The sequence below is a fragment of the Chiloscyllium punctatum genome, chromosome 36 (assembly GCF_047496795.1).
Source record: "Chiloscyllium punctatum isolate Juve2018m chromosome 36, sChiPun1.3, whole genome shotgun sequence".
Classification (NCBI taxonomy): domain Eukaryota; kingdom Metazoa; phylum Chordata; class Chondrichthyes; order Orectolobiformes; family Hemiscylliidae; genus Chiloscyllium; species Chiloscyllium punctatum.
In genome coordinates, this window is record NC_092774.1 from 23,953,298 (window position 1) to 23,979,450 (window position 26,153).

A 26,153-nucleotide genomic window follows, 5' to 3' on the forward strand; every position below is an offset into this window, starting at 1 on the left:
TTTTTGTCTCTGGCCAGCTTTCCTTTTTATTGAGACACAACAAAAGCAGCAACCACCCTCTATATTTCATCTCTCAAAGTATATCAGTCAGTGACCTGGCAGCAGCAGGGTATCTCCTGGCTGACTCGCCAACTGTGGGGGATGGAAATAAAGTCCCATGCAAAGAAAGAATTTGTTTATCAGGGAGCAGTACAGCTGCAAGGCCAACCGTCTCCACTGAGCCTGGGAAACATAAGCTCTGGAAAGCAAGCACTAAGATGAGATTCAAAATGGTTTCCAGGCTTCAATATGTGACAAAATGGCTGACCCAAATCTAACAATTCTCCCACGTCATTGCAAGGAATAAAACAATGAAAATGCATTAAAATTAGAAATAAACAGACGATAGAGCGTAATGTTTGTTCATTAGGAAGTAAACAAGAAATAGGGGCCTCCCAGGATTCTTATCATGCCCTACTTGAAGAATTCTCTCTCTCTTACATCTAACTAAGATTTACTACAATATTTACATCTATAGAAATAAAACATCTGTTATCAAATAGACATAAAGGCATCCAACACTGATGTAGACTTTTCTCTCTCTCATGCACATACGCGCATACATAAGTCCATGGGAGTAAATGTGTATTTGCAGAATTATATTTGCAGGGTTAAAAATCACACACAACATGTTATAGTGCAAAAGGTTTAATTGGAAGCACTGGCTTTCGGAGTGCAGCTCCTTCATCAGGTGTTTATGGAGTATAAGATGGTAAGACATAGAATTTATCGCAACAGTTTACAGTGTGATGTAACTGAAATTATACATTGAATAAGACCTGGATTTGTTAAGTCTCTCATCTGTAAGGATGACCATGTTGGTTTCAGTTCTTTCATATGTAATTTACATATGTTTTTGAAAAGTTAAATTCTCATGTGAACTTTAGTCGTGTCAGCCCAGATAATGTATTGAAGGTGTGAGCTCCCCTGTGTGAGACTGACTGTGCCACAATGGTTAAACTGATTTACGGAATCTTACATGGATTCATGCAGTTTTGAGTAAAGATGTAATTCTGCAAGTACAAATTCACCCAACAAACGTGTGCGTGGCTGGGGAGGTATATATGCAGATACATTCTATTTTGTTTAAAAAATGCACAATCTGCAAACAGTCCAATACATGTAATAGTTTGTAAATTCCACTTTGGAAATATAACCAGTCTGACTCAAGATTGGGATACAGGCGGACTCTGACCTCACACCTTTAATGCATTGTCTGACCTGAGATGTCACCTTTTGCTATAAAACCTTGTTGTCTCGAGAAGGTGACATACAAGAAGTTCTGGGGTTTACATTGTAACGATACCTGCAACCCATTCTTAAAGGTGAAAGATTTAACAATCCAGGTTTATTCAATATACCATTTCAGTGGCAGGATGCCTTAATGTTTTGCTATAAATTCTGTGTTTTATGATCTTATTCTCCACAACCACCTGATGAAGAAGCAGCACTCCAAACGTTACTGCTTCCAAAGAAGCCTGTTGGACTACAACCTGGAGTTGAGATTTAAACTTTGTCCAGATTAAAAGTGGATTGGCCATGCTAAATTACCTATTGTGCCCAGGGGTGTGTAGGTTAGGGTGGATTGGCTCCGTTAAATCATGCATAATGTCCAGCGATATGCAGCTAAGGTGCGTTACTCAGGATTAAATGTAGAGCAGTGGGAGTAGGGGAATGGATGTGGGTGCGTTACCCTTGGGAGGGTCGGTGTGACCTGCTTTCCACACTAAGGGGATTCTCTGAAGTGATGGGGTGTTGTCCTCCCCTTGTGCTGCCGGGCACCGCATGCGCAGTGCGTGGGCCGCTCTCGGTCTGGTCCCGCCGCCTTTACCGTCATTTGGCTCCGCTTTTCGCCCCGCCCCTCGTTCCTTTATTGACGTCACAACGCGGAAGTTGCCCTGTCAGTTTCATAATGAATTCCCCTCTCTCTGGGCAACTCTTCATTCTGGGAGGGAGACAGAGATGGAAGGAGGGGAAATTGTTCACTTGTAGTAACTGGAGTGAATCCAGGGAGGGAGCAGACTCCGCAAACTCAGGTATATGTCTTAATTATCCGGTGAGGTGGAAGAGAAGGATTGACGTTGGGAAGGCGGAGGGTAGATAGCTTTTCTGTTTTTATTTTTAAAATGCACCCGATTCCCACAAGTAACTGCAGCAGGTGCAATATTCCTCATTGCAGCTTGAAGCCGGTTTTGTATCCTACGTTCTTCCTGCGCCTTGGCTCCAGCACATTCAGCTTCCTTCCCTCATTCTCATCCCCCGCCCTGATGTCCAAGCTGACCCGCAAAAGTTCGGTTTGTCCCTCCATTCTTTCCCGGTTGTCTTTTGTGGGGGTTTGAAAACTTTCCCAGTCCTCTGATTATACGAGCTGGGAAGTTATGTTGTAGCTGCATCAGACATTGGTTAGGCCACTTTTGGAATGTTGTGTGTACTTCTCGTCTCTCTGCTATAGGAAGGATGTTGCAAAACTTGAAAGGGTTCTGAAAAGATTGACAAAGATGTTGTCAGGGTTTGAGCTGAACAGGGTGGGGCTGTTTTCTCTCGAGCGCCAGAGGCTGAGGGGTGACCCTACAAACCTTTGTAAAATCATGAGGGGCACGGATAGGGTAAATAGACAAGTCTTTTCCCTGGACGTGTCATAGGTTCACTGTGAGGGTGAGATTTAAAAGGAACCTAAGGGGCAACTCCTATATTCAGAGGGTAGTGCGTGTAAGGAATGAGCTGCCAGAGGAAGTGGTAGCGGCTGGTACAGTTACAGCATTTAAAAGGTATCTGGATGGGTACATGAATGCGAAGGGTTTAGAGGGACATGGGCCAAGCGCTGGCAAATGGGACGAGATAGATTTAGGATATCTGGTCGGCACAGATGAGTTGGACGGAAGGGACTGTTCCTCTGCTGTAACTCTCTAACGTTTGCCATATCTGTTTATTCAGCTTCTCTCTGGTGTTGGTGTTAATGCCTTGTTGTCTCATTTTGCTCCCCACATCCTGGGGATATTAACCATTTCCTGTTTGGTTGTTCTGATGATCTGAACTGCTGTCCAGGTCTTCGGGTTTCTGGGATTGGTCGATAAATGCACCTGGAAATGACTCTTTGTTGATCACACAAGCAATTGTTTATTCTTTAGTATGGCCGGGTTGGTAGACTGATCAGCCCAGAAGGATGAGTACTCCTAGACCGCCAAAATAATCCGCTGACTTTTCCAGAGTTTGTATAGAGTTTATATACATTGTTTATAGTCAAACACTGAGCATGATGACATAGTAACAACTGTCATGGAAATTAAATCGACTCGATTCAAATGTTTATTTCAGACCTTTGCCAAAGGACCCAATACATTGGCAAGATGCCTCATGTAAGGGGCGCCTGAGAGCTTTCACATCCTCCCTTTATACTATAATTCGCTTTTCCTTATCAGCTCCTGCATGGCCAGAGGCCTGGATCATTCAAGGTCTTTCCAAATATGGAGTTGATTTTCTCCTTTCTTGGCTGCTGATATGGTAGTTTAACTGGCCGTGTAAGTCTGCTGTCAGGTCGGTTTGCCTTCACATTTTTGTTTGTTTGTAATCCCCTTAGTTCCAGTCAGATCCTTACTTCTTTGTTCCCCTATGCCTTTATAGATTTCACAATAAATGTTAATTTTCCATTTCATGACAACAATGACATGAAAATATACCGAGCCAGATAGCTATATATCAGACTGCTTAGGGAGCACCAGGCCTTTCCTCCAACATCATCTACCTGGAACACAGCTTTCTGGTGTTATCGCCACTTGCTCTGGTGTGCCCTGTACATAGCCCATTTTCACACGTCACACACTTCAACATTAATGTATGGTGGGATCCACGCAATCAGGTCTTCCTGCGGTGGAACCTCTGGTCGTTTTACCTCTTGGTATCCTGCTGCACTCCTAAGCAAACTCCATAGGCAGGTACACAAGCAGGGTCCTTATACAAAACGCTATCAGTATGACCAGCCCTACAACTAGTAGAGCGTGTAGAATCTAATACCCCCAAGCTTCCCAAAGGGTGGTAAGCTGTTGGAACCAAGAGTCATATGCTGGGGGAGGTGGTCTTACTGCCGCCTTCATATGATTTATCACACTAGTGATATTCTGGGACTCATCGGGAATATTAAAACAGCTGGAGGTACATGACAATTTGCAGACGTCCTCTCTCTGCCATCAGTATGATTAGTACTAATCGATTTTGTATCGCTGCTTCCCTTACTGCTGTTAGTTCATTAATGGTGAGTGCTAGACCTTCCTCCGTCTCACTTGCTAACAGTAATATACTATATGCCACGCCATTAATCTTGTTTATTGCCAATGTTGTCCCAGCTCCCAAGAGAATACGTCACCCAATGTTCGCTCCTGGTGTAGTCCAGGGGACTGCGAGTGTGTTCCCCTTCCAATGCAGTGGCACGTCCCTTCGGGTTTGCCCATTACTAGCTTTTGGGATGAACACTGTTGTGCCAGTGGACAGTACCATGGGGTAGCAGCACCCTTTTCATCCCGAAGGGAAGTGTTGGTACCCTCTCTCTCCACAGGCCCATATTATACCCGCCATCATGGTCTGATAACTGATTAAAGGAACAAGTAATGTTGACGTACCATTTGCATAGGTTGCTGAGCAAGAATCGTTGTTCAAGTACAATGTCGTAATATATTGGGAGATCCCCAAATGGAGTCTCCCCTGATTTGTGCAAATACACATTTCTCCCCTGCCTTCCACTATATGGAAGGCTGTGGTCGGGAGCGTGTCAGACTTTGGACTGCAGTTAGCCTTGTGTTCGGGTGCTGGTGCGAGTTTTGCCCTAATTGCTCCCCCTATCAGGGACAGGGCAGTCGCTGCCCACAGAAGCAGGCAGCTAGCATTTCTTGTGGGCTCTGTGATTGGTTCGGCAGTCCACCATTGGGCTGTGTGCAAACATATCCAACAAGGGTAGCCAACCTCTAATCTCCGGTGTTGTATTTGGGCCAAGGCACAAGCTCTGTTCCCTTCACATCTAGCGATGGCCCTTCGCACCTCCCAACCTACTGGCGTGGCATTTACACCATTTATCTCATGGACGGCTAATTCCACTACCGAGTTAGACTCGCTCCTGAGCCCCGGCTGACTCCCTCTAGGTTCTGGCGTGACATTGCCCTGCTTCGGGTTATGTCCATGATTTGGTTTGTTTGGTTTTCGTGCACTGGTGCTACTATCTTCTGTAGGACCTTCTACTGGGTTGGGGGTGTGGGGAACTGTACCACTATATTCACCCTTCTATAAATGTCGGAGAAGGGTCTATCTATTCCACACCACCAGACACCCTCATCATTCTTCTGAGTCTTGGTTATTATTACCTGTGTCTTGGGACCTCCTTCCTTGATAATAGAATACCTATTTCCTGTGTCAGGTGCCTCTGTAGCCGTGGTGGCCACTATTAAGTGCCAGTCACTGGGACACAAGGATCCTTGCATAAATATTTATCATCCCATTTATACTCATCCTGGTTACTAAACAGCCATGGGTCGCATTTAAAGGTCCCCTTAGCACCCTCGGTTATGATTACCATATGCGGCTGTATCTCAGACGCACCTGCCCTTGGGAATAGTCCTGCCAGGGCGCTTACTGACAGTGTGAGCTGGGACAGCCCCAAATTTCTATGAGGCATCTAGCAACCTTTCAATCCCCATGTATATAAGTCCAATCTGGTTATCGGAGTTTCACTGCTGGCACTTATTTGGTTCCGGTGCTGTCCGATGTCTCCTCAGGTCCAGCTACACATTTGCAATGGCTGGCGTGTATCCATGTGGTTCTTTCAGTGATCTTAACAGCTGTCTGTGTTGTAAGGAGCACTTGAAATGGCCCCAGCCACGACTTTGCCTTCCAGCATTTCCTCCTGAATTCTTTCATCACTATCCAGTCTCCAGGTTCTAGATCGTACAGTTTCCCTTCTGCTGGTTGGGGTAGTGCTGCTTTGACTTGATTCTGTATTTGAGACACAAGTCTAGAGTTTTATACAGTAACGCAACATCTCATCCCCACAGTGGTCTGTTATTTGTCTTGCTTTAGGTCTTGGGCCAACTCCTGTATTGGGCGGCCTACCAAACGAAATCTCAAACGGGCTAAGATTAGCTCTTTCTCTCCTCCTAGTTCTCATATACACTAGCACAATTGGAAGTGTCTTTGTCCATGTCACTCCTAGTTCCTCACAACATTTTGTCAATTTATTTTTTAGGGTAGCATTCTGTCGTTTCACTGTCCCATCGCTTGCTGGGTGGTAGGCACAGTGTTGTCTCATGTTTATTCCCGAATAATCACTGGTCTGCTGTAAAGCATTATTGACAAATGGTGTCCCATTGTCACTCCTAAGCCTTTCAGGGATGCCCCATCTTGGAATTATTTCAGTTAGCAAAGCCTTGGCTACGGTACTGGCATCCTGTTTAGACGTGGGGAATGCTTCCACCCATTTGGAAAACATACCAACTATTACCAAGCAAAACCTTTTCCCTTAGCTGGGTGTTAGTTCAATAAAATCCATCCGTAAATGTTCAAAGGGTTTTTGGGGTTGGGGGTGTGCTGCCTGACTCATCTGTATTCCCCTCCCCACACTAATAGTGGCACAGATAACACATCATTGACAATATTTCTAGGAGTAGTGAGTAAATCCCTTAGTGTACCAGTGTGCCGCAATACTGTTGTACATCCCCCCCTGACCTTTTTTGACACATGGTCCTTACCGTGTGTCAGTTTGGCATAGAATGGGAATAATGATCACGGTAGACAGTGTTTATCATTGGTGCCACACCACACCCCTTCCTTCATGCTGCACCCTGCCCTTGTCCACTCACGCTTCTCCTCCAGCGTGGCCTGTGACTGTAACTCCCATATGTCTGCTGTTGGGGTACAAAGTTTTGTCATACGCACGTCAAACTGATCACTTGGCGGCTGCTGGGCTGCTGTCTTTGCTGCTGTTTGCTTTGCCTTGAGAAATGGAATTGTTATTTTTCGTGTGGGCTTCACACTTAAACACAGCGCGTGATTTGGGCAATAGGACCACTTCCAGGAGGTCAGACATCAGGCCAGGGTGTGTGATGGGCTTTCCAGAGGAGGTCAAGAAGCCCCTGTGTTTCCATAGGGTTCCAAAATCATGTACAACCCCAAATGCATATCTGCTGTCTGTGTAAATATTCACTGTCCTTCCCTTTGCCTTGACTGAGGCATGTAATTTGACTATCAGCTCTGCTGTTTGTGCTGACAGATGAGAAGGGAATGATCCCGCTTTGACTACCTTGTGGGTAGCAGTAAAGATGCAGCATGTGGGGCCCGTAGTGTTAATTCCCTATTGCCGACTATGTCCCTGGACGCTACAACACCCTTTTTAGCTGCAGCCATGGCTCGCAGGCATTTAGGCAATCCTGCCACAATGGGGTTTAGTATTGCCGAAAAATAAGCTACCGGCCTCAATTTTGCCCCATGATCCTGCAACAGCACCGATGTCATGCAGCCACGCTTCTCATCTACCATTTGTACAAAAGGCTTGTTTGGATTCTGAATCCCCCGTGTCTGTGTACTTTGGAGGGCCTTTTTCAATTCAGCAAAGGCCCTCTTGGCCTCTGGGGTCCATTGCAACGGACTCTGGCTTAGCGACCCTTTGCCATGGGCTATGTCACTTAGGGATGCCTCAAGGGTTGCGTAATGTAGATAAACATTCTACAGTAGGAGCACATGCCCAAAAAGGACAGCAATTGTTTCTTCGTGTGAGGCTTTGGAATTTGCTGGATTGCTTGAACAATGGTCTTCCCTTGTTCAGATATTAAGTGACCTAAGAACTTCACCAGTTGTTGCACAAATTGTAGCTTTGCGAGACTAGCTTTGTGCCCTTCCCTTGCTGGATGGCAGAGCAATGCAAGGATATCTTTCTCACATTGTTCCTCTGTTGGTGCTGCTATTAAGCAACCATCTACATACAGCAGAAGCGCTGACTCTGGGGTTAAAACAAGAGTATCCAGACTCCTGCAGAGACCCTCATTATATATGGTGGGGGGACTCACAGTAATCTTGACCAAGTCGCGTGAAGGTATATGATTTTCCTTTGAATGAAAAAGTGAACCAGAATTGTCTATCTGGGTGTACCGGTACACTAAAGAAGGCATTTGCTAAATCCACGACAGAGAACCATTTACTGTCTGGTAAAATTTGAGCTTATATAGTAAGGGGGTTGGAAACATTTGGGGCGCGCAGAACAACAACGTTATTGACTGCCTGCAGGTCTTGAACAAACCTCCATTCCTCTGGTTCTCCCGGAATATTTGCGTTTTTGACTGGAAAAATGGGGGTTCTCGCTAGTGAGTTTTCACAGGGGATTATCATTCCAGCCTTTAGGAGGGATTCAAAGACTGAAGTAATTCCTTTTATAGCCTTGGGTTTTAATGGGTGTTGTGCTCTGTAAGGACGATACTCAGACTTCAGGGTTATTTGTGTGGGTTCACAGCCTGATATGAGCCCTACGTCATGTTTGCCTTTTGCCCACAACTCCGTAGGGACCTTTCTCAATCTTGGGTCCGAGATTTCTACTTTAAGAAAATGCCAGTATAGTATAAAGCTACCTTCCTAGGCTCTCCAGAACTAGCTGGGGTTACCTGGACTGCCCTATCTGCCTGAGTTAGCCAATTTAGTTTCTTCCTCTATGTCCGCATATCTTCACTGAACCAGATACCCACATCGTCCCTCAAGACACAATCTTTTGTTTTTTGTGCCTTTAGTACCCATGGTCCCAAATCCTGCCACCCATTGCCAGACGCCTTCGCCAATGACACGTGAGAAAAAGAGCCTTCCACGTCAAAAAGCTAGGTTCTACTTACCGTCACAGAGACCTTCGATAAGTTCACACTGACTGCACATCTGTAGTCATTCCAATAAAATTCGCACAATGACAATTGATCTGGTTTAACCCGTCTCCTGAACCAATCCTTCCGATATGATTGGTCAGGGCTATCGCGGTGTATGTGTGCTGTGCAGTGCAGCATATCCCCAGTGAGAAAATCGGTGTTAATAGGATGAACTTGGTTACTTGCTTCCATGGCGAGTGAATCGCTCACTGATCTTATCGCTGTCTGGCTTAATCACCATTCATAGACATACATCAGGGGACGTGAGTTGTATTTTACAGCCTGCACTGGTAAATCATTCTTTCGTATTACCTGCTAGCCTGTCGGGATACTGAGCAAATCCAACCCCAGTCTCACTGAGATCCTGAGCCATCAGATTTAAAGGACAGAATTCCAATAACAAAACTGAGAATTGGAATGTTTCCCCATTACTGGTTTTGCACAACTGGGGTGTAGTAAACCCCTCTCTTATCACAACTCCTGCTGCACCCATTGAGTTCAGGAACCTTCCACTCATCTTTATTTGCGTTGACTCTCTGAACTGGCCTGATTTTAAGGACTGAATATGTTGCCCCTGAACCTACCAAAAAGGTAACTGGTGTACGTTCCACGTGTGACATAGAGGTAGGCATCATCGTATACGCATCAATGTTATACTGAATGTATGGTCCACGCTCCGCAATCTCAGCACTCACTATGGAGGTGGGACATGGCTCAGTGCCTGTAAGGTTAGTAGAAGAGATTAGCATAAGCGAGTCTTCATTGCCAAGCATAAAGGAAAGAGGCTTACCTGTTCCTTGTGGGCTGCCCACCTCCACCTTAGCCTTCCCCCGTCAGTCACCCTGCTGTCCAGCCTCCAGGGTTGACTGAGGCTGTCTATGTGGGCACTGCCTCACCCGGTGGTCCATTGTTCCACAAACAAAGTACCTGCCAGATCTACCTCTGCCAGCCCCTCTTCCGCGACCTCCACCTCTGCCTCTCCCTTTTCCCACAGCATCTCCCTCCAACGGCTGGGCGACCGTTTGCATCATAGCAAGCTGAGCTTATCCTTCTCTTGAGCCAGCAATTTTTCAGCATGTATCGCGTGTTGTTCTATCAAATTGAGCTTTCCCATGTCCCAGGTAATAAATGTGTCTTTTACCTTTTTTGCTATTTTGTCCTTCATTCCATTGATGAAGCTGTTCCTCAGGTGTGCCTCATACGGTGTGATTTCTGCCGTTGTTATGTCCTCGGGTGGTGTCAGTCCACGACAGGCATCATGGATTAGAGTGAGGCGCGGAAGGTATTGGGACACTGTCTCACCTTCTTGTTGTTTACACTTTGCAATGTTGGTCATGTCCATTCATACTGGGAATGTCCGTCTCTCTTTCTGTCTCTCTCTCTTTCTGTGTGTGTGTGTCTCTCTGTCTGTCTGTCTCCCTTTCTGTGTCTCTCTCTCTCTGTCTGTCTCTATTTATTTTTGCTAATATGACTTTTATCTCCAGAGGGTCCCTCTCATTGGGCGCATCCGGGCAAGTCCAACTCAGCCAGTGGTGGTTCCAGGGCTAAAAACCACCCTTAAACCTGCTCTTTCTTAAACGCTCTAGAGTCAGCAATCCTTTCCCTTGAGTTTTACTCTAGTACCGCGCGAGAGTTCACTGGACCCTACTCCTGATTTATTTATTCTCTTAGAACGAGTCTCTATGTAGGATTTTTTAAGCAACGACTCTTACCTGGAACCTATTTGATTCGGATCCCGGCGCCAGGATGATCCACAGATTCCCAATTCCCTCGCGAAAGGGGCCAATTTAGCGCTTGAGATGAAGTGAAAGTCCTTCAAGGCGCTGGCGCCTACACCTCCTGGGAATCTTCAGAATCTTCCCCAGTTGCGGGGTCCTGGGCGAGCCCCCAAGTTTACTATCATGCAAATTAAATCGACTCGACTAATAGCAACAGCAAAGAAAAAGTTTATTTTTAACCTCTGCAAAGGGACCCGATCCATTGGCAAGACGCCTCATGTAAGGGGTGCCTGAGAGCTTTCCCATATTCCCTTTATAATATAATTCTCTTTTCCTTATCAACACCTCAAGGCCAGGAGCCTGGAACATTAGAGTTCCTTTCCATATATGGAATTATTTTTCTCATTACTTTCTGTTGATATAGTAGTTTACTGGCCCTGAATGTCTACTGTTAGGTCGGTTTAATTTTACATTTTTCTGTCTGTCTGCAATGCTTGCCCTCTGCAAAGTCAGACCCTTACTTCTTTGTTCCCCTATGCTTTTATAGATTTCACAATAAATGTTAATTTTCCAATACACTTCCCAATGAACAAACATTAAACATAAGCACCTATTTATTTCTAATTTTGTTTCATTTTATTTGCTTGTTAACCCTGCTATGACTACACTCCACGTCTGGATGGTTGACAGGCTGGTCAATTGTGGTTTGGGTCTCAATGGACTGAATGTTTTATTGTTCCGGAAGGTGTAGCAGGAGGTCAGAGCTTCAGCAGAAATCCAGCAGAGCTGGGAACAGACACACATCTTGCTCTGTGGGAACAGGGAGACCAACAAGGGACAGAGAAATCAGGACCTGAAATCCGAGATGATACCAGACTACACTGTGATCAGTGCTTTGATTAGCATTGCCAACCCTCTACCTCTACCTAGCTTCCTATCTGACCAAAACCTCTATATTCAGGATCTAATTTCTGCCATCCTGAAGGCGGGTCTCTGTAAGGAGTCTGTGATCATAATTATTCTCTTCAATGTGTGCAGTCAATTCATTCACTTTTGTTACAATGCAGCACACATTCAGACACACAGTTTTTAGTTTCAGGTTTTGTGATCCTTAGAATCCAGTTTTGATTGCTGATATATTTTCTCTCTTTGTCCCTTTCTTTAGTTCTCTGATCATTTTCCACATCACTCACCAGCCTTGATTTGGATTGGCCAGGCTAAATTGCCCAGAGTGTCCAGGGATGTGCAGGTTAGGTGGGTTAGCCAATGGGAAATGCAGGGTTATAGTTTCATAGTAAGAGAAGCAGGAGTAGGCCATTTGGCCCGTCCAGCCTGTTACACCATCGTTTAGATGGTGGCTGATCTTTACATCATCTCGGCTTCTCCTCCCTGCATTATCCCAACTACCCTTTATTCCCCACCATGCAAAAACCCATCCAAAAGTGTCTTGAATATTTTTAATGAAGCTGCCTCTTCTGCTTCCTTGGGCAGAGAATTCCATAGATTCACTATTCTCTGGGAAAAGTAGTTCCTCCTCATCTGTGTTCTAAATCCCATCTTCCAAATCTTTTGGCCACCAGCAGAAATAACTGGATAGGGTTTGGCTTCATCCCCATAGCGCAACGAATTCCCACTTTCCACCAAAATCCCGGATTTACTAATTTAGTTGCTTGCTGTCTCAGAAATGAAAGATTTCATTGTAACTTCTTCCAGTCCCAGTAAGGGCAAAGCATCTATGAAAGTTACTCTGAAAGTCCAGTCTTCACACTATACTTCTGCTTTCACCAAAGGTGATTAGAGTCCTCCACCATGGAAACAGACAGTTCGACCCAACTCGTCCGTGCCAACAGATATCCGAAATCAATCGATTCCCATTTGCCAGCTTGTGGCCCATGTCCTTCTCAACCCTTCCAATTTATGTGTGCACTCAGATGCTTTCTAAATGTTGTCATTGTACCAGCCTCCACCACTTCCCCTGGCAGCTCATTCTATACGTGCGCCACCCTCTGCATGAAAACGTTGTCCCTTAGGTCCCTTTTAAATCTTTCCCCTCTCACCTCTAGCTTATGCCCTCGAGTTTGGACTCCCCCACCATGGGGAGAAGACCTTGGGTATTCACCCTATCCATGCCCCTTATAAACGTCGACGAGTTTACCCCTCGGCCTCCGATGCTTCAGGGAAAATTTCCCTGGCTTACTCAGCCTCTCCAACCCCGGTAACAGTCTTGTAAATCTTTCCAACCTCTTTCAAAGTTTCACAAGTTCTTTCCTATATCCGGGAGACCAGAACTGAACGCAGTATTCCAAAATAGGCCAAAATAATGTACAGCCACAACATGACGTCCCAACGCCTATACTCAATGCTTTGACCAATAAAGGAAAGCATACCAAATGCCGCCCTCACTATCCTATCTACCTGTGACTCCACTTTCAAGGAACTATGAACCTGCACTCCAAGGTCTCTTTATTCTGCAACACTCCCCTGAAGTGTGTCAGTCCTGCCTGGATTGCTTGACCAAAATTCAAACCTGACATTTCTCTAAATTAAATTGCATCTGCCACTGCTCGGCCAATCCAATCAATTCTAAGTTATAGTGAACTCTCTTTCCTCTCTTATTCCCTAGAAGCTAAATATCTCCATCCCCCACACTCCCTCGATTTTCACTTTTCTGAAAGTGGGAGAATAGGGTTGAGAAACGTATCGGCTACGATTGAATGGTATGAGCAGACCTGATGGGCTGAATGGCCTCATTTCTGCTCCTATGTCCTATGGTCTCTTCCTGTCCAGGACACAGAGAGAGAGAATGTGAGCAGGAGTCGGCCATTTGGTCTTTTGACCCTGCACCAGTATTGAATACGTCATAACTGGATATGGATCTACCTACATCGAGGTGGATAGACTGGGACTTTTTCACTGAAACACAGACGGTTGAGAGGTGACCTTATCGAGGTTAATAAAATCTTTAGGGGGCGGGGGGAATAGATGAGCTGAATGGCAGGTGTCATTTCCTTCGGGTGGTGGTTTCAAGATTAGAAAGCAAATTTTGAACATGAGTGGAGAAAGATTTTAAAAAGTCTTTGGAGCACCATGTTTTTTCATAGAGTGGTTCATGTGAGGGATGAATGTCCAGAGGAAGTGGTGGATGCAGGTACAGTTACAATGTTTTAAAAGACATTTGATTAAGTATGTGAGTAGGAAAGGTTTGGAGGGATATGAGCCAAACACAGGCAGGTGGGACTAGTTTGGTTTGAGAACACAATCCCCATGGACTAGTTGGACTGAGGGGTCTGTTTCTGTGCTGTCTGACTCTGTAACTGTCCTGTACTGGTCTTAAAAACATTTTCTTGCCTTCCCCCATAAACATTCACTTCTGTGTTGTTCCAAAATCAGATGAACTCAGCCTTGAATATATTCAAGGACCCCTGAACTGCAGGGAGATATCCCCAATTCTGAACTCAATTCCTCTTGCTGATTGCTTGCTGCATCTGTCAGATGACTGGCATTGACTGGTGTAGGAGGACGCTGAGGCCACTTTGTACACGCACACGTCATTCCTGCTGAAGGGCCTGTGCCCGAAACGTCGAGTCTCCTCCTTGGATGCTGCTTGACCTGCTGTGCTTTTCCTGCACCACACTTTTTGACTCTGATCTCTAGCATCTGCAGTCCTCACTTCCTCCACATCCAAATGCATCTCCATTAAAACAAAAGCTATGACTTCACATTGTGGTATTGCATTTGCCATGTGTTTGCCAACTGTGGTCTTCTCTACATTGGGAAGACCAAGCGTAAACTTGGGCAATGGTTCACCAGGCATTGCAGCCGGGTCTGCAGAGGCTGTACAGACTTCCCAGTCACCACCCATTTTCATTCCCATTCCCACTCCCTTTCTGACATGACCATCTTTGGCCGCCTCCATTGCCACAACAAACCAAGCCGCAAATTGGAGGAACAACACCTCACCTTCCTCCTGAGCAGTCCACAGCCCAGAGGACTCAACATTGAGTTCTCCAATTCAAATAGCCTCCTTTCCCATCCCCAACTCCCTTCCCAGTCCTTCCCCCTCCCTTCCACTCCTCCCTGCCACCAACCCTCGTGATGAAAGGCTTATGCCCAAAATGTTGATTCTGCTGCTGCTCGGATGCTGCCTGACCTGCTGTGCTTTTCCAGCACTACACTCTCGACACTGAGTTAGGATACGTGGTCGGCATGAACGGGTTGGACCAAAGGATCTGTTTCCGAGCTGTACAACTCTATGACTCTTAAATAATAAAAAGTATACTTTGACAAATATCAAACTCTATCCATGTTAACAAGGCTTGGTACATCACATGCTTTACTAACCATTCTCAACAGGTCCTGCCCCTTCAGTGACTGGGTGACATATACATGTTAGTGCATAATCTCCTTCACTAGTATTTACACACTACCCTAAGTAATTGCACAAGTAACAGCAAGGGTAAACAGCGAGGGTAAACAGCACAGGAATTAAAAAATCAGTGAGGGTATAAAGTATAAGCCCCAGTAAAAACAGATGGAAAGTCAGTGTAACATGTCACTATGACAGATTCTGGATTAGTGGTGCTGGAAGAGCACAGCAGTTCAGGCAGCATCCGAGGAGCAGTAAAATCGACGTTATCTGTGTGCATGTGGGTCTTTGTCTGCGTTGGGGGTTGTGAGTGTGAGAAAGTGTGTGTAGTGAGTGCAGAGTGTCTTGAGTCTGTGAGGAGGTGAATGTGGGAGTGTGTGTCTGTAAGGGTGTGTGTGGGTGTCTGTGTGCGCATATGTGTGTGTGTGTGTGTAGAGGAGTAACTGTGTGTGTATAGTGTAACGGTGGTCACCTGTAATGTGACATGAACCCAAGGTCCCGGTTGAGGCCCTCCCTATGGATACCGAAATTAGCCATCAGCCTCTGCTCGGCCACTTTTCTCTGCTGCCTGTCCTGAGAATGCTAACCTGAGAATGCAACTTTTTTAAAAAAAAGGTTTTGTGATTTACACATGAAAGAAGTGAAACTATCTCTGTATTCTAACAGATAAAAGGCTTAACAGACAATCAATTTTTCAATGTATAATTTCAGTTACATCACAGTAAAATTTTGCTATAAATTCTGTGTGTTAGGATTGAGCCCTCCACTATCACCTGATGAAGGAGCGTCGCACCGAAAGCTAGTGTGCTTCCAATTAAACCTGTTGGACTATAACCTGGTGTTGTGTGATTTTTAACTTTGTACACCCCAGTCCAACATGACTGTTATCAAACAGGCACAGAAATAGACTTTTTTTCTCTCTCATGCATATACACACTTATAAGTCCATGGGGGTGAAGTTGAACTTGGAGAATGATAAATGCAGATACATTCTATTTTGCTCAAAAAACGCACAATCTGCAGGCAGTCAATCCATGTAATAGTTTGTAAATTCTGCTTTGGAAATAGAACCAGTCTGACTCAAGATTGGGACACAGACAGACTCTGACCTCACACCTTTAATGCATTGTCTGAGCTGAGATGTCACATTTTGCTATAAAATCAGGTTATCTTGAGAAAGTGACCTACAAGAATTTCTGGGATTTACATAGTAATAATAACTGCAAAAGATGAAAGACTTAATAATCCAGGTTTGTTCAATACATCATTTCAGTGGCAGGACACTATAATGTTTTCCTATAAATTCTGTGTCTTAGATTAGATTACTTCGTGTGGAAGCAGGCCCTTCGGCCCAACAAGTCCATACCTACACTCCGAAGAGCAACCCACCCAGCCCCATTCCCCTACATTTACCCCTTCACCTAACACTACAGGCAACTTAGCATAGCCAATTCACCTGACCTGCACATCTTTGGACTGTGGGAGGAAACTGGAGCACCCAGAGGGTGCCCACACAGACACTGGGAGAATGCAAACTCCACACAGACAGTTGCCCGAGGCTGGAATTGAACCCGGGTCTCTGGCGCTGTGAGGCAGCAGTGCTAACCACTGTGCCACCCTTATGATCTTATTCATCCACAGTCACCTGATGAAGGATCAGCACTCTGAAAGTAAGTGCTTCCAAATAAACCTGTTGAACTATAACCCGGTGTTGTGTGATTTTTAACTTTGTCCAGGTTCGGATGGATTGAACATGCTAAATTACATAGTGCCCAGGGACGTGCAGGTTAGGCACATTAATCAGGGGGTAAATGTTGAGCAATAGGGCTAAGGGAATGGGTGTGGCTGGGTTACCCTTCGGAGGGACAGTGTGGAATATTTGGGCCGAGTGTGGCGATTCTCTGAAGAGAAGGGATTGTCACAAACCTTTTGCTTCCCAAAATCAGACCTGTGCACTCTCAGCAGTATTCCAATGTTGTGAAAGATATTAACTTTCAGATGGAGTTATCCAAAATTCAGAGAGATGTCAGTCTTCATGTTTTTGCTTTTCTGCCCCTGTAAGATCCTGAATCAGCAACTTCAGGAGAATTAGATAGAGTGGAGTGCGAACAGAGGGGGAGAGAGAGTGGGATGGTGCATTCAATTTTGTGGAATAAGAAAAGAAAGGAATGTTCAACAGAAAGTAGAATTGCTTGTTCAGAATTCCCATGCTGGACTGACAGTGATGACTTTTGTAATCTCTTTTTACAGAGTATTTGAAGATCTGAAGACGGAAGTTTCAAAATTAACAGATGAAGGCCTTCTCCCCGAAACGTTGACTGTCCTGCTCCTCGGATGCTGCCTGATCTGCTGTGCTTTATCAGCGCTGCACTTTTTGACTCTGACTCTTCAGCATCTGCAGTCCTCACTTTGACGTCAATGTCTGATAGTCACTCAATCCATCGGGATCGCAACTGTTTTCAACTATGATTCTGTGAGAAGGAGCAAAGCTTTGTGGTTCCTGTTTAAGTACGTTTTCAGCATCAGTAGGACTGGCTGAGAGACCCTACCATTGCAGTACATGGAGAGTGGAGCCTGAAACAGTTGTACAGCCCAGAAAGAGGAATTCACGCCGGGGAGGGGCTGGACACACGTTTGTGTGCGGCTGAAGCTTTGGCCATGGAGAAACCTGAGGAATCCCGTCCCGTGGTGAAACGGTGGAAGTGTGACGACTGTGGGAAAGGTTTCTGTGTCCCGTCTGCCCTGGAGATTCATTGGCGCAGTCACACCGGGGAGAGGCCATTCTCCTGCCCCGAGTGCGGGAAGGCCTTTATCAGTTCCTCCGACCTGCTGACCCACCAGCGGGTCCACACGGGGGAGAGGCCGTTCTCCTGTCCTGTGTGTGGGAAGGCCTTCATCAATTCCTCCAACCTGCTGACCCACCAGCGGGTCCACACAGGGGAGAGGCCCTTCAGCTGCCCTGAGTGCGGGAAGGCCTTTACCAAGACCTCCAACCTGCTGACCCACAGGCGGATCCACACAGGGGTGACGCCGTTCAGCTGCCCAGAGTGTGGCAAGGCCTTTACCCAGGCCTCCACCCTGCTGACCCACCAGCGGGTCCACACAGGGGAGAGGCCCTTCAGCTGCCCTGAGTGCGGGAAGGCCTTTACCCAGGCCTCCAACCTACTGACCCACCGGCGGATCCACACAAGGGAGAGGCCCTTCAGCTGCCCTGAGTGCGGGAAGGCCTTCAGCCATTCCTCTGCTCTGCTAACTCACCAGCGGGTCCACACAGGGGAGAGGCCCTTCAGCTGCCCCCAGTGCGGGAAGGCCTTCACCCAGGCCTCCAACTTGCTAACCCACCGGCGGATCCACACGGGGGAGAGGCCGTTCTCCTGTCCTGTGTGTGGGAAGGCCTTCATCAATTCCTCCAACCTGCTGACCCACCAGCGGGTCCACACAGGGGAGAGGCCCTTCAGCTGCCCTGAGTGCGGGAAGGCCTTTACCAAGGCCTCCAACCTGCTGACCCACCGGCGGATCCACACGAGGGTGATGCCCTTCAGTTGCCCCGAGTGTGGAAAGGCCTTTACCCAGGCCTCCACCCTGCTGACCCACCAGCAGGTCCACACAGGGGAGAGGCCCTTCAGCTGCCCTGAGTGTGGGAAGGCCTTTACCAAGGCATCCAACCTGCTGACCCATCGGCGGGTCCACACGGGGGAGAGGCCCTTCAGCTGCCCAAAGTGCGGGAAGGCCTTCAGCCATTCCTCTGCTCTGCTGACCCACCAGCGGGTCCACACGGGGGACAGGCCCTTCAGCTGCCCCCAGTGCGGGAAGGCCTTCACCCAGGCCTCCAACTTGCTAACCCACCGGCGGATCCACACGGGGGGGAGGCCCTTCAGCTGCCCTGAGTGCGGGAAGGCCTTCAACAATTCCTTCGACCTGCTGACCCATCAGCGGGTCCACCGGGGGGAAGAGGCCCTTCAGCTGCACTGAGCCTTCACCCGCTCCTCCCACCTGTGAGTTCACGTGCCATTGCAGGGGGATTGAAGGACTAACGGCCATCATTACCGACTGAACTATCAACCCAATTCCAGGGCTCCCGGGTTCGATTCCCACCGCGACAGATGGTGGAATTGGAATTTGGTCCGAAATCTGGAGGTTAGAATCTAACGATTAAACCATTGACGGTGGGCTGGGGGTGGAAGAAAACTCCCATCTGATTCACTCAGTTACTTTTTAGGGAAGGAAACTGCTGTTGTGGGAGAGGATTCACTCAGTCGTCCCAGCTGCATCCTTTACCCAGTCTTGCCTACATGTAACTCCAGACCCACAGCAGTGTGGTTGACTCTACACTGCCCGTCCAACTTACTAGCAGACAGGTTGAAATTGCTGAGTGAGGCAATACTTCCTCTGGGTTCAGGCTGTACCAAGGATCCAGTTACAGAGGGACAACTTGGTGGTGACCAATAATGAAGAAAGTGAGGGGTTGCAGGGGGTGTGTGCACTTTGACCTTGAGCTGTTTTTTAAAAATTGCTACTTTTTGTACGCCTTTCTGCTGGGAGCTTCTGAAGCTGTAACAAAGTTGGGTCGCAATAAAGATTACCTGAACTTCCCGCCGAGCTCAGAATCTCATTGAGAGCTTTGAACTGCAACAGGTTTTTGTTTTAAAACTGCTCATTTCTTACAAGTCAAAGTGAGAACTGCAGATGCTGGAGATTAGAGTGGTGCTGGCAAAGCACAACAGGTCAGGCAGCATCCGAGGAACAGGAAAATCGACATTTCGGGCAACGTTGATGTTCCTGCTCCTCGGTTGCTGCCTGACCTGCTATGCTCATTTCTTATAACCTCCTGTATTATGTTTCCGATGTTGTGTCTCAGTTGCAGCAGTTAATGAGTAGCCAGTATTGTTAGAAATTGTAAATTTTTCAGGACTGCAGGTACTACATCATGTCATCAGCATTGTACAGTTTCCTGGCAGTGCTGGGAGGTGTGGGCTGTGTCCACTAGGGTGGATAAAGTTAAAAATCACACAACACCAGGTTAAGGTCCAACAGGTTTATTTGGAAGCACTAGGTTTCAGAATGCTGCTCCTTCATCAGGGAGCTGTGGAACAGGATCATAAGACACCGAATTTAGAACAAAAGCTCAGTGTCATACAACTGATAAGATATTGTACAAATCTAGATTGTGGATTAGTCTTTCATCTTTTACCATGGGTTGCAGGTTTCAGTTCATTAATATGTAAACCCCGAAACTATTTTTAATTCATCTTCTCGAGATGGTTTAAGGTTTTATAAAAATAGGTGACATCTCAGCTCAGATACTGCTAAAAAGGTGTGAGGTTCGAGTCTATATCCCAATCTTGAATCAGACTGGTTCTATTAACCAAAATAGGAATTTATAAAATATTACATGGATTGACTGCCTGCAGTTTGTGTGCTTTTTGAGCAAAATTGAATATATCTGCAAATGCAAATTCACTCCATAGACTTGTGTGTGCATGCGAGTTTATGCATGCATGCTAATGAAGTGTGTGTTTGATGGAGTATAAGCCTGTGAGACGGAGTGAGTATTGGGTGTGTCTGAGAGAGTAACAGATGAAGGCAAGGAGTTGCATTTTACTAAAACAAGGACGGACAGGACTTGTACAGTTAATGGTAGGGCCCTGCGTCGTCTTGTAGAACAGAGAGACGTGGGGTGGGGGAGTTCAGGTACATAAAGTAAAAATTCACACATCATCAGGTTGGAAGCACGAGCTTCTTCATTGGGTGTTTGTGGAGCAGGATCATAAGACACAACCACCTGATGAAGGAGCAGTGCTCCAAAAGCTGTGCTTGCAAATGAGCCTGTTGGGAGTATCACGGTGTTGCGTGAATTTTAACTTTCTACACCTCAGTCCAACACCAGCATCTCCAAATCAGGTACATAATTCTTTGAAAGTTGCATCATTGGTCGACAGGACGGTGAAAGAGGCGTTTAGCACACTTGCTTTCATTGTTAAAGCCGTTCAGTGTAAGAATTGGGACAGCATGTTGATGTTGTACAGGATTTTTGCAATATTGGTGAGGCCACGTTTAGAGCACGGAGTACAGTTCTGGTCGCCTTATTGACGTCCACAGGTTGACGGGTGACCTTATTTCGAATTATAAACTCATGAGGCATGTTGGAAAGGTAAATATCACCAGGGGAAAAAAGTTGTGAATCTCCCCTATTTTTACTTCACTTGGCATTTGGACACTTAAATTCTGTCAGCATCACCAGAGCGCACACTGCCGGTGTCAGGAAGAAAATGCGCAGGATCCTGACTGCACGGAAGGTACGCATCACGACTTTCTTTTGATGGTCATGATTCGGAGATGCCGGTGTTGGGCTGGGGTATACAAAGTTAAAAATCTCACAACACCAGGTTATAGTCCAACAGGTTTAATTGGACTAGCTTTCCAGGCTGTTGCCGCGATGCCATCCTTGTGGGGGATGCTGGTATAGAGTGAGGAAACGTCCATTGTGATGAGGAATGTTCGACTGGTCCGTGGGTGCCGAGTTTCTGTAAGAAATCCGTAGTGTCGCGATAGAAGCTGGAGATCCCCTGTACAATAGGTTTCAAGATGCCTTCCACATAGCCAGAGAGATTCTCACATAGGGTCCCATTGCCCGACACGATGGGACGTCGCGGTGTGTTGGCTTTGTGTACCTTTGGAAGACAGTAGAAGTCGCCTACACGAGGAGTACGTGAGATGAGGGTGCGTAGGGAACTCTGAAGGACTGGGTCCAAAGTTCTGATCAGTGTGTTTGATTCTCGGGTGTGTTCTTTGGTCGGATCAGCTGGTAGTTGCCTGTAGTGTTCCTAGTTGTTCAGTTGTCGGTACACTTCCTTGCAGTAATCTGATCTATTCTGAATGACAATGTCATCAAACCAGCAGATAAAGGAGGAGCCAATTTTGTGATTGGTTTTGAGAGCGTGGATGGCATTGCGCTGTGAACGGGTGATGTTTTGCTCTACCTTGTGGGTACGGCTGAAGAATCTGGCATTTATAATATTTCCTGACGGTTTGAGCATACATGTCAAGCCCAGGGCAGCGGCCCTCCGGTGGGGTCCATGTTGACACCTTCTTTGGTCGCTCCTCTACAGATCCCTGTGATGACTGTTCCAGTTCATCAGTGGGATCATTGCCGGCACCTTGAAAGAATTCCCGGAGTCTCATTCGTCTGATGAACTCCTGTGTCTGCTGCCAGAACCAACGGATCCATTTTGGTGGTGGGGCAGAAGTTGAGACCCCTCCTCAGGACTTCAATCTCTTCCGGTCGAAGGGTATAGTCCGATAAGTTGACAATAGACTTCCCCGCAGTGATAATGTTGTCTACTGTGGTTTCAGGGCGGGCTTTGCTATTACTGGTAAGAATGCCAAGCTTCTCCAGTTTTTTGTTCTTGGCGTGTATGTACGTGATGTAGTTTTGTCACCTTGTCTGTTTGGCAATGTCACATAATTGTACTGATGTATCCTGTGTGCAGGCTGAGTGTGGACTCCATCTGAATTTCAAGGTTGTGGCGCCTGCTGTAGAGTTGGTGTATGAGATGATGGAGAAGTTTACGAGAGGTGCAGTGGTAAAGTCTCTCTGCGTAGTCTGTGTTGTAGGTCTAAGTGGGTTCGTGATCCGTAATCCTTTCGGGATCTTGCCTGTATTCCTGTAGAAACTTGATGTCTGTGTCGATATGTGCAATCTTCTTGGAGATCCTCTCCACTTTAAGCCGTGGTTAGTGGTGTCAATAGTAGTCATGATTACTACTTAATTACACACACACAGACACACACACACACTTTCTCACACTCACAACCCCCATCCCAGACAGACAGACAGACAGACACACACACACACACACACACACACACACACAGACAAAGACCCACACGCACACATATACTTTGTGGGGTGAATTTGTACTTGCAGAGTTACATTGCCCTTTGCTCAAAAACTGCATCCATTCATGTAGAACTCTGAGCTCAAAAACTGCATGAATTTATGTAAAACTCTGATTCTAATCTAAAGAGTGAGATAACAATCTAAACATCAGGTCATAGACAGAGAACACAGGGGCCTAACACCTTCAACATATTGTCCAGCTATCACCATTGGTAACAGCGAACTCGAGAATGTACCTTTTAAAAAAAGGGTTTTGTGATTTACAAATGAAAGAAGTGAAACTATCACTGTATTCTAAAAGATGAAAGGCTTAACAGACAATCAATTTTTCAATGTATAACTTCAGTTACATCACACTGTAAATTTTTGCTAGAAATTCTGTGTAACGATCGAGCCCTCCACTATCACCAGATGAAGGAGCGTCGCTCCGAAAGCTAGTGCTTCCAATTAAACCTGTTGAACTATAACCTGGAGTTGTGTGATTTTTAACCCCGAATGCTTGGAGGACTCGCTATCTCCACAATAAATGTCCCAGGCTTTATTATGGAAAAATAAAACTGATAGACGACAATTGAAATTCTCGGCGGGGAGGCTGAATTATGAATTCACTTAGCGATGGTGCAGAGCCCGTCACCGCCTGTCTCTGTGGCGCAGTTGGTCGGCGCGTTCGGCTGTTAACTGAAAGGTCGGTGGTTCGAGCCCACCCAGGGGCGATGTGTTCGCTGCCCTTCTTTGGCTTCGACACTATGTGCTTTTAATGGGGTCAGGAAAATGTTCCCCAAACTGAAATCTTCTCCACAAAGGGGTTTCGGAATTGAATTACTGTCTAACGGAAGGAACTACGTATGCTGAGAAGACCAGACCAGAAGAGAAACTCGGCAGGTTTGACAGTACCTGACGGAGAAAACAGAATTTTGAAATGTTGCCTCTGATTCTCTTTCCACAGATGTTGCCTGACCTGCTGAGTTCCTCCTGCAATTTCTAACTGAAAGTTCATTTCATCTTTTGGGGTGAAACACTGAAATATCTGGAAACACCATGTGCCGATATTTAACCCTTTCGAATCACTGTGAAGTGATTGGATTCAAACAAACTCTGCGATGATTCACTCTTTCTCAGCTCCACAGGCAGAATGACCTGGGAAGTCAAGCTGTCAGTGTGGTTCTGTATTCGTGGGCCGAGTGGTTAATGCGATGGACTTGAAATCCATTGCGGTTTCCCCACGCAGGTGTGAACCCTGCCGAGTACAAAATGAGAAATGTCGTCGAAATGAAAGGGAGTTTGCTCCCCGGCTTCTTCTTTAAGATTCAAATCAGTGGAGGGGGAAAAATATTTCACTCAAATTGGGACTGGTGGGAATCTGCAACCCACCGCCTGTTCGGGTGGAACAAGCAGATACCCTCAGAGCTCCTTTTGAGGCTATGAGCAAAGTGTTTGGAAATGAGACTAGAACAGTGCGGTGCTTGAAATCGTGATCGAAATGAAGCAGGCACCTGAGGACAAGGGTGTTTCCTTTGCCAGTGAAAGATACTGCTTCACCAAGTTGGGCCTGTGGAAGGGAATCAGTGACGGTGATTATCTTTGGTTGTTCGCCTTGTGAATGAACCCATTGCTGCGCATGTCCGTGTTAATGTCAGAACTCTGCAGCATGGTGGCGTTAGATACGCACAGGGCCGGGGCGCAATGGATGATGCATCTGACTCCACCTCCCTGTTTGAAATGCAGCTCACAGCTTCTTCACACACCCCAATTAATCTTCTCATTGTCCTGAAGCCGGCATACGGTTTGAATTCCCGATCTGCGGGAATGAGAATCCGTTCACTGTCTCGCGTCAGTAAATGTCCCTGAGAACATCGGAGTCAACTCACAGCGCAGTCAGATGAGGGGAAGCTGAAATAGCCCCACATGCTGCTCACGGGCACATTTTATTCTCCCCAACTCAACGCCTCAACCACTGCGGCTCCTGGGAGTGGAAAAGAAACAATCACCAAAACCCAGTCTAAGCTCTGTGAATCTTCAGAAAATCAGCAAACGTTCATCCCTTCGGATTTTCTATCCTGGGCTGACAGGGATGGGTTTTGTCACTCTTTTGTAGGACATTGCAAGTGGATGTTTTGCAAAAAAGCACCACAATGCAATCTGATTAATCAGGACCTGGATGTTTTCGGTCTTTGAATGTAAGTGTTGTGCTCCAGAACTTTGCTGTTCACAGTTTATAATACTTATCTTCCCAGTCCCCTGTATCACTTGTCGAAAATGTTTAATTTGTGTCTTGTAATCCTTTCACTGTCTGCTAATGAGGATAGCGTTTCCGTGTTTTACCTAAATTATCTTGACCTTGCTTACCTCAAGCCTCAAGCGAATTTCACGAGAAACCTTCTCCAGTTCAAAAGCCAACTGTTCATGATGGCTCTGTTTCTTGTCACGTGTCCAATTTCAGATCGATGTTGTTAATGTCCCTTCTACTCCTTCAGATCCAGGTTTCGCTCACAGGGCTAGAACAGAACTGTCACCAAATACATTTACCAATCTACGTTCATCCTATCGATTGTATTAGCATCATCAACACTTCTCATCAAAATAACTCGAGAGACTTTCATCACAATTTTCTATGAACAGTTCTACATTAGCTTTGCTGAATGAACCCCAAATTTCTTGAAGTGGCTCCTTATTTTCGGCCCTGATTATTAATCTCTCTACGCATGGGAATGGATCCTTCCCAGCCGCTCTATCTCTCATCAATGTGTTTAGTTCAATTCGATCTCCCATCAGCCTCCTCTGTCCTGATCAAATCCAGGGGAACAGGAAACGTTGGGGCTATGGTGCGGACAGGACAATCCCAACACTCACCTTTCCTGTTAGAACTATTCCATGAGAAAGTTGAGACCACAACTTTGGGCGTTTGGTTGTGGCCGAACACTTAAGGTGTTGGCGTAGAGATCCTTTGGGGCTCCCCCGCCCAGGGTGGTAACTTGCTGGCTATGCTTTCTTCGCTGACGATTTTAAATGACTTCCTGTTGGTTGCATTATCGCTCAAACTTCACAAAACCCGTCTCAATAAAGACCCGTTTTCTCATGTCTGGGAATTGATTGCCATGCAGGAAACTGGGGTTCTGAACAAACAACGTACCAGACTCACAACGTCAGCTCTGTTTCCCTTTCCACAGATGCTGCTCGACCCGTTGGCTTTCTGCAGTATTCTCTATCTTTATTAGGCACAAGTGCTGCTTTTCATTCAAGAACTTCAATCC

The 26,153-nt window shown here is 46.3% G+C and overlaps 1 protein-coding gene and 1 non-coding gene across 2 annotated transcripts in view; both read left to right on the forward strand.

Annotated features, from left to right (window-relative positions):
• The window catches only part of LOC140460039 (uncharacterized), a 69,668-nt gene extending 50,067 nt beyond the window's left edge, over positions 1–19,601 (forward strand). Inside the window, exon 7 of the mRNA XM_072554446.1 lies at positions 17,532–19,601. Within this exon, the coding sequence (XP_072410547.1) occupies positions 17,532–18,974 (1,443 nt within the window). The 3' untranslated portion in view covers positions 18,975–19,601. The remainder of the gene's footprint in view (positions 1–17,531) is intronic.
• A 3,940-nt stretch (positions 19,602–23,541) lies between these two features.
• On the forward strand, positions 23,542–23,615 carry trnan-guu (transfer RNA asparagine (anticodon GUU)). Its single transcript has one exon. It is a non-coding gene; the product is annotated as a tRNA-Asn (tRNA).
• The last annotated feature ends 2,538 nt before the right edge of the window (positions 23,616–26,153 follow it).